Source organism: Nematolebias whitei, chromosome 3 (assembly GCF_014905685.2).
Source record: "Nematolebias whitei isolate Nwh7 chromosome 3, NemWhi1, whole genome shotgun sequence".
Lineage (NCBI taxonomy): Eukaryota > Metazoa > Chordata > Actinopteri > Cyprinodontiformes > Rivulidae > Nematolebias > Nematolebias whitei.
The window spans coordinates 159773-169121 of NC_056500.1; the positions used below are offsets into that span (position 1 = coordinate 159773).

The 9349-nt window shown below is 42.6% G+C and overlaps 1 protein-coding gene across 2 annotated transcripts in view; it reads right to left on the reverse strand.

Moving 5' to 3' along the window:
- The window catches only part of LOC119430439 (nuclear factor 1 X-type), a 263595-nt gene that overhangs the window by 69706 nt on the left and 184540 nt on the right, over positions 1-9349 (reverse strand). For both annotated transcript variants that reach the window (XM_037697845.1, XM_037697846.1), the window contains exons 4-6: positions 6152-6214; positions 5884-5958; positions 5585-5708 (exon numbers count right to left, since the gene is read on the reverse strand). In XM_037697845.1, the coding sequence (XP_037553773.1) occupies positions 5585-5708; positions 5884-5958; positions 6152-6214 (262 nt within the window). The remainder of the gene's footprint in view (positions 1-5584; positions 5709-5883; positions 5959-6151; positions 6215-9349) is intronic.

Consider the following 9349-nt stretch of genomic DNA (forward strand, 5'->3'; position numbering starts at 1 on the left):
TAATGCCCCTCCACATGCTCCGAGGGTCTTGTGAGATGAATTGACCCTCGATCCTCTGTGCATATGTGGCCTTGGCCCTCTTAATACCAGCAACCAGCTCTTTCCTTGTCCTACTCAGCTCCTCTGAGTTTCCAGACCTGAAGGCAGTGTTCCTGGCTTCCAGCAGGGTGCGCACCTCTGCATTCAGCCAAGACTCTCCCACCTCAGCTGTAGAGCTCTGCAGTTCATCCAGAGTGATCATGGGCCTCTTGGCTGCATCTCTGATGAGTCTTCTCCTTGTTCGAGATGAAAGTTTAGAGGGACGGCCGGGTCTTAGTAGATTTGCAGTGGTCTGATACTCCTTCCATTTCAATATGTTTGCTTGCACAGTGCTCCTTGGGATGTTTAAAGCTTGGGAAATCCTTTTGTATCCAAATCCAGCTTTAAATGCCAAACCACCACCTTCCAACATCAGAAGAGAGGAGAGGGATGCACTCGCCACTCTTAGCAAGGACAAAAACATCATCATTCTCCCAGCAGACAAAGGAAGGTGCACAGTGATTTTGAACCAGAAAGACTATCATGAGAAAGTTATGACACTCCTTAGTGACTTAACCACTTATGAACCTCTGAAAAGAGATCCAGGAAGTGGTTACAAGAAGAAGTTAATAGATTGCCTGAAAATTTTGGAGCAGGACAAGGCTATTGACCGTATTCTGTACCACAGACTGTACCCAGGGGAGGCCACACCTAGTCTGTATGGTTTACCTAAAATCCACAACAAGGTGTACCTTTAAGACCAATTGTTAGCATGATTAACTCGGTCACTTACAATGTTTCCAAATATCTGGCGTCTGTACTCATCCCTTTAGTTGGCAGCTCAGAACACCACATACAGAACACCATGGACTTTGTGGATAAGGTGAGGGATGTCATCATGGAGACTGATGAAACAATGGTCTCTTTTGATGTCACATCACTCTTTACGTGCATTCCCGTTGATGATGCAGTAGAGGTGGTCAGTTTAAGATTAAAATCAGACACCACTCTGAGCAGCAGGACCACGCTTTCCACAGAACAACTGTGTCAACTCTTGAAACTGTGCCTGGAGTCAACCTACTTCACATATGGGGAGCAATATTATAGGCAGAAACATGGGTGTGCTATGGGGTCTCCAGTTTCTCCTATTGTTGCCAACCTGTACATGGAGGAGGTAGAAAAGAGAGCCTTGACGTCCTTTTCAGGGACACCACCAAGTCATTGGTTCAGGTATGTTGACGACACCTGGGTTAAAATTAAATCTCAGGAAGTCCAACATTTTACTGACCACATCAACTCTGTGGATAAATACTTCAAGTTCACACGAGAAGATGTAAAAAATGGCAGGTTGGCTTTCTTGGATTGTGAGGTCTCAGTTTCTGAGAGAGGACATTTGCAAACCGAGGTGTACCGCAAACCCACCCACACAGACCAGTATTTGCAGTTTCACTCCCATCACCCTTTGGAGCACAAGTTAGGAGTCATCAGGACTCTGTACCACAGAGCAGACAGTGTCCCCACTAACTCAGGAGCCAGGCAGAAGGAGAAATCCTACACAAGACAGGCTCTAGAGCAATGTGGATATCCTAACTGGGCCTTCCTGAAAGCAGAAACCCAAACAGGACTCCAGTCAGCCATCAGGTGAAAAGGAGGAACCCAGACCCAGACCAGTGGTCATTCCATATGTTGAGGGAGTATCAGAGAAACTGAGACGTTTATTTTCTAAACATAACGTCCCAGTGGCTTTTAAACCCCAAAATACATTAAAGACTGGTTCATCCCAAAGATCCAGTCCTTCGGCACAAACAGAGCAATGTTGTGTATGTTGTTCAGTGTCAGGAGGGTGATCAGTCTAACATCGGGGAAACTAAACAGCCACTGGCCAAAAGGATGGCCCATCACAGAAGATCAACATCATTGGGCCAGGATTCTGCGGTCTACACTCATCTCCAGGTCAGAGGTCACTCTTTAAGGGATGAAGATGTTCTCATCCTGGACAGAGAGGAACGATGGTTTGAGAGAGGAGTAAAGGAGGCCATCTTTGTGAAAAGAAATTGTCCATCATTAAACAGGGGTGGAGCCTCCGTGTTCAACTGTCCCCCTCTTACAATGCTGTGATTGCTAGTATCACTCAGCCCTCTGTGAATAGTAAACAGCCATCAGGTGCTAATGAACCATTGTTAGGCTGATGGTCCTTCTTGAGCATGTGAGCAGTGTAGTGAACTAAGCCTCAGGTCAAAACCTGACCCTGAGGACCTTCATGGGACAGAAACTGTTATTTCATTGATTTGAGTCCAGAAATACAAATTAAGCTCATCCAGAGACTTTCTAAGTGTGTCCTGCACTAATCAATTGAAAGAACACTCTCTTTTTTATTATCATTACTATTTTACAATATCTTGATAATCAAAGTGTGTTTAGTTCAAACCATTTTAAATGTTGAAGTGAACCACTCATTTTAAATCAACTGTGAAACAGTATTAATGATTTTTTAATCCTCATTCAAAGTAGAAATCAAGTTAATGTCTGTTACAGAGTAATTATGCATTTTTTGATCTTCTGTCTGAAATGAGAAGGAGTGATGTCGGTCAAAAGTCGGAGACAGTCGCAAAGAAGTTATTGGAACGAACTGTCATGTTTTTAAACCTAGCAGACGGTAAACAAGAGAAGCTGGCACCTGTGAGTCTCTCATTTCGCCATAACATTTCTCTGTCTGTTCTTAAAACATCTCACTGTTTTTCTGACTTGTAGTAACCTCTTACGTCACTAAAACCACACCCCTGTTGGTTCTTTCAACCAATCAGGATTTCCCAAAAAAGGGACCGGAAGCTAACTCTTTAAAAAGTCGACACTTCCTAGTTCCAGTCAGTCAAAAGTTCCGAGGAAGAACAGAAGTTCTGGGGAAGAACAGAAGTTCTGGGAGCAGAACCGAACGAAAGTTCTGAAGTGCTGGAGTTAGTTGGGAGTTCTTCCGAGTCTCGTGGGGATTATGGAATCTTCCACATCTGAGTGGAACTCTGACGGGCTCACAGCTCATGTGAGTCCACCCGGGAGGTGAGCGTACTGTTGAACGAAGTACCGTCACTACTCCGGATGTTTCTCTGCTATCCTACGGAGACGCTGAAATGGTAACGTTGAAAGATAACTCTACACCGAAGCTGAGATATCTTCTGCAAGGTAAAGAGTCGATTTCCACTACCGAAGTGTACAGAGGTAGAGCTGGGTTCGAATGGAGGGTGTCGTTCTTCGTCAACACATTTTCCCTCACACATCTTTTCTCTCCATTTAAACTCCTTCATTTCCCATCTTTAAAACTCTTCTATCTTGCCAGTAATTAATCCAGATATTTTCAGAAATGTCTGTTGTATTTTTAGTTGCAAGTGAGAAATCATGGCCGTATGATTTCTCATTGTAAAGCTCATTAATTAAGCTGTGTTAATTGTAATCAATCTGCTAATTAATGTAAATGTGTGATGTGTTTTTACATTGTTTAAATTAAACGACCCACTGTTGTTGGTGAGTCAGAAATTTAAACACGTCTCTGTCCACATTTACTCCACAAAGCACGATATGACTTAGTCCAGAAAAATGAAAGAATCCGTTTAAATAAAGGATAATATCAGACGCATATTATCTCACTACAGCAGCTGGTTCTGGTTGTCAGCAGCAAACTGGTTGATCCACTCTGAGAAGGTGCTATTTAAGAGACTGAGCTGAAAACAGCACCTCAGACTGAGGAAGTCTCTCGGATAAGAGACGAAACGTTTTTACATTTTTTTTGTTTTGTTTTGTTTTTTGGTTTTATGAATGTCCAGAGGACCAGATTTAACTTTTTTGGAATATCCTAGAAACAATACAAATTTGTTTAACTGTCCATGAGGTAGTGCTCTGAAATATAAATGAAGTTCAGACAATTGTTGTTAAAACAAACAAAAAAAATCAGTAAAATCGGTTTCTCATGTAAGAATTGACCTATTTCCAATTTTCCAAAATTAAGGAAATCGGGGCCATGCATCCCTATTCAGGTTGCCTGTGACAGGACCTTCTCCACCCTGAAGTTGGTGAAGCACCGTCTAAGAACTTCCCTCAGTCAAGAGAACCTTGAAGCATTTCTTTTGGCAACAGAGAAAGAGGTTCTGATGGAAATGGACAAAGAGGATATTATTGATAGAATAGCTGAGAGTAGTGATCACCTGCGCCACCTGCTTGTGTACTGGTAGTAGTGGTGAAAACTGGTTCTTATAAAAAAAGGGGAAAGATCTGGTTGGCAGGCCACAGACTGATAAAGTCTTCCGGATAGAAGATGAAACGTTTCTCCCTTAAACAGACTGGTCCAGATAAAATGATTTGAACATTTTTGTGTTTCGTTTGAAGTTTTTTTTTTTTTTTTTTTTTTTTTTTTTTACAGATGTGAGTAAAAGTTTGTTCAAATTAAAAAATTGTTTAATGTGATTAAAAATAAACCAACACATCTGTAGTGCACCACATGTGTACCTCTCATTTGCTGTGTGAAACTATGATTGATTGTCATATTCCTAGTGAGTTTAAAAGAGCTTATGCATAGCAAAATGCAGGGCAACATAATTTCAGTTTATGTGATTTGAGGATGGATTATTACACCACAGCAGAAACATTTATATTGTAGGTATTCAGTTGATGACGTGTGCAGATGGCATGCATTCAAAGTGCGCTCAAATTGGTGGTTTGCGTTAATCGGGCGGTGGTGGCCTTGGATGGTATCAAATTCCCAGCCTGGATTATTTTCCCAGTCCGCTCCTGCATCTATAGCAGCATGGTCCTGTTAGCAATGAGGTTCTGTTGTTCTGTTAGCAGCATGATGAGAATAACGACTGCAGCAACACAGGATTACTGCCCTCTAGAACTGGATCCGGCAGACACAGAACATCCAAGATTTCCCTGTGGAACCGAACTGTTAAGAGTTGGGTCCATCCAGGCAGATGGAGGATCATGGAGACGGCTGCCATGACAGGCTGGAGCCTATGCCCGAGGTTGGAGGGGGCCCGGGAACTGAACCATGATGGCAAGGCAGCGACACACACAAAACTCCAAAAGTGCGTTGCAGTCATACCCGTAGCGTGGGTGTGCAGTGTAGATGCCAAAAAAGTTCAAACAAAAACAACAGGAACAAAAAAAGAGCGAGACGAACTGGAGCTCTCGTCAGTGCAGCCATACAGTGCACGTGACGTCAATCAGTGAGTACATCAAACGTCTGCTTCTGTCCATCTCTGCAGATCACCTACACTTTGCTGGTATTTAATGAAAAGAACAAATATCTTCTGTGCTCAAGTGTAAGACGATGAAAGGATCTTTTACATTTGTAAACTCATTGTACCTGCCAGGAAAAGTCTTCAAATGCTACAGTTCTGTGATGTTAATGTAGGTCGAGTAACAAGACTGAGCTGACAACACGTCCATCTAGAGACAGAACGTCATTATTTAACCAGGCAAACCCACTGAGATCACAGAGCACTGATGGAAGGGGGGCCTGGCTGTGGAGGCAGCCTAACATGCATGCTTTGGACCAAACTTGTGTCTGAGTGTTTACCTGGTGGAGGGGGGGGAGGTGAGCGAGCGTCGCCCCAGAGCCATCTGGTTAATGTTGTAGTAGCTGGGACTGCTGTCCAGTTCAGCCAATGAGAAGTTAGGCCCCGACGCTGTGGCTACAGGAGCTGAAACAACAAACACAAGAGAAGAAAAACAACCATAAAACGATCTTGTTCAGCATCAAAATTATCAAAGTTCTGGTGCAGTAAAGTTCCAATCAAGAAACTCCAAAATGCACACAAGATTGTAATCATTTAGTGGATGTCTTCTAACACGTGTTCTGATTTTTTTTTTACTTACTCTGTGACACCCGGACCAGCTCGGTCACATTCCACACACCTGAGGTGACGAAGCAGTCCTGAAAACTCAGGTGTCCTGCACAGAAAACACGTCCGTCAGGCTTACTCTGTTCACACAAACACAAATACACTAACAATTCATCACACACCTGTGTTTAACTGCCCTAAAAAATGGCGCCATGTGCAAATGTGCACAAGAACATCTGTGGCTAATTACAAGCATAATGTTGGAATGTGCTGATCTGACAGCGTCAACTCTGGACACCTACCATTAGGAGATGGTTTGATGTCTGCGTCTCCCTGTTGGCTAGAGCTGTCTGATTGTCCAGATTCTTCACGGCAACACACAGGGAAAGAAACAAAAGGTCACAACGTGGTTTTCAGATTTAATCACTTTGAAAAACATTCTGTGAAATAGAATCATAACTGAGTCAGTGACGCCAACAACGGTGAGATCTGAGGTGTGAAAGGGAATGAACCAGACCTGCAGCATGTGCTGAAGTATGCTATGCAGCATTTATATTTGTGACAATTCACACGTGTGTGTGTGTGTGTGTGTGAGAGAGAGAGACAGTCTTGTAGCTCAAAATGTTCTGCTTCCTTTGCACAGTCAAGGTGCAACGACTTACAGCGTGCTCGCTGCACTCGTATCTAAGCATGCATCATATCACTCACCCTAATCCTGCTTAATACTTTCCTGCTTGTAGGGATTTAGTCTACATAAACAGAGCACCTCACACACACACACACACACACACACACAGGTTTTTGCTTCATACTTTAAGACACGTTGTAATCCTCGTATGAACACACGGAACAAGTGAAAAGCTGATGATTTAAGTGCGGTTGCACAAGAAATCCAAGGCGGTGTGTGTTAGCGTAGCAAAGTTGTTTCTCTTGGGATGGCTCAGAGGAACGCACACACATTTGCACGAATGCAACAGTTGTTAACAAAAGTGTTGAAAATGTGCAACGTGTTGAAGGACAGTTGTGTGAAGTCTGGTATGAAGACTCCACAGAAAATCTGGCCTAAAGACTTGAATAATGCCGTGTGTGCGTTTTCAAGCTTATGGACATAACTTCCAGGCAGGAGGGTCGAGCTCACATCAGTTGTCGATCAGAAAGTGGGAGCGGTCTGTGCGTCCTGGTCTGCTCAGGTCCAGGGCTGCAGCCAGCTAAAGGAGGTGTTTATCTGCAGCTGTAGGTGATGAGCGTGCACGGAGCGCAGCCAGCAGCACTTGCCTTGCAGCCACGCTCAGCCACAGATTACTGAGCAGAAACATCAGAGCTGCTTCGCTGCTTATCCACACAGAGGGGCAAGAATGAAAGAAAGAGCTTCTCCTGCTCAAACGCTCCTCTGTGTGTGCGTCTCGCTGGCTGCTGGCTCTAATCCTGGCAGCCATCTTAGAGCTTGGCAGCCATCTTAGTATTGGCGGTAGTACAACATTCCAGCTAACTGACAGCACTCGCTCCAAACATACGTGGCTGTGCCCCCGCTGCGCACACACCCAGACACGCTCATAACATGGACAAACACCGAGCTACACACTCAGAGTAAACATACATGATGGCCAACCAAAGCTGTGGAGAAAACCACCTGACTTCAGTGGACTTTCTTCCCTCGTGCACCATTTCACTCTGGGATGCTAACGTACAATAAATAATAATAATAATAATAATAATCATTTTATTTAAAAAGCGCCTTTCATGACACCCAAGGACACTTGATACTCCATTTATACTCCAAATACTTAATAGAAATATTTAAATACTCCATTTCTCACGCCCACAAACATCCAGAATCCTAAAATATGAGGGTGTGCTTGAGAAACCTCTCATAGACTCTTGGGTAAGATGCACTGCATGATTTGCTGCCATAAAGACTTTAACAGGAAAAAAGTAGAACAGCTTCTCCTCAAAAAGGGTTAGCTTGAAGCTATTTCCATGCTGATGCTAACACTTTCTCTGCACATAGTTTTGATAAAAACAACTTTTCCTGCTGCCTGAACAGATGCTGGTGGATGTCCTTCTCATTTATATCACTTGTGGGTCTATATAACACTTGAAGCTGTTACTGGAACCAACGGCTGAACTAGCAGCCAATGAAAGGTGAAGGCAGATAGCTGAAGCACTCACTGTGTAGGATTGTTATCTAAAACTTTTACATTAACTGTTGGAGTCAACTCAGTCTATCCGTTACAAAAATATCTTACAAGCACACAAAAAATGTGAATGAAACTCAGAAAGTAAATAATCCACCTTTGACATTATCCAGTCAGATTTGTTTCACCTCAAACTTGTCCTAAACGCTGACAAAACCAAAGGGATGCTGTTTTCAAACAGGAAGTTGGTCCCAGCAGTTCTTCCTTCAATCTTATCCTCAAATGGTGTCCCCATTGAGTTTGTCAATTCCTACAAATATTTGGGTATCTTGGTTGATTCACATCTCTCTTTCAAGGACCGTGTCGAAAACTTAGTAAAGAAACTGGAAGTTAAACTGGTTTCTTTTTCAGAAACAGATCCTGTCTAACCCTGAATGTTAGAAAACGCCTTGTATCTGTGACTTTCCTTCCCTCCATTGATTACGGTGACATTATTTACAAGAACGCTCCTACAAGAACCCTGCAGATGTTGGATGCTGCAGATGTTGGATGCTGTCTATCATGGTGCACTAAGATTTATAACTAGCTGTAACTACCGTACCCACCACTGCACCCAGTATTCACTGGTTAACTGGTCACCATTAACTTCACGTAGACTCTCCCACTGGTAAGTTCATGGCAAAAACCAACGTAGATATATTCCTGCTTTTAGTATTTTATATCAATTTAAAATGTAGCTGTTTTTGTTTATTTTTTAATATCTTCTTTGATTTATTTTTCAATTTAAATTCTTTCTTTTAAGATTGTCCACTGTTGTCATCACTCTTTGTTAAATCAGGTCTCTCTTGTAAATGAGTCCTCGAGGCTCAATGAGACTCACCTGTAGAAATAAAGGTTGAATAAATGAAAAAAGTAATCATTGGATGTACTTGTTATTTTTTTCCATTCATTCAACCTTTATTTCTACAGGTGAGTCTCATTCACTTGTGGTTCCTAGAATTTACAAAAACAGAATGGGAGGAAGATCTTTCAGTTCTCAGGCTCCTCTCTTGTGGAACCAACTTCCAGTTTCTGTCCGTGAGGCTGACACATTATCCAGTTTTAAAACTAGACTTAAGACTTTCCTTTTTGATAAATCCTATAGTTAGGGTCGGCTTGGGTTTCTTGAGCTGTCCCTTAGTTCTGCTGCTATAGGCTTAGACTGCTGGAGGACAAACTGACCACAATTTTCACTCTGCTGCTGTTTTTACTTACTCTGCTCAACCTGTTTTCTATTTGTAATTATTTTTTCTATCCTTAACATGTGTTTTTTGTCTTTCAGGTACACCTGGACCTATATCTGGACCTGAACCTATATCTGGACCT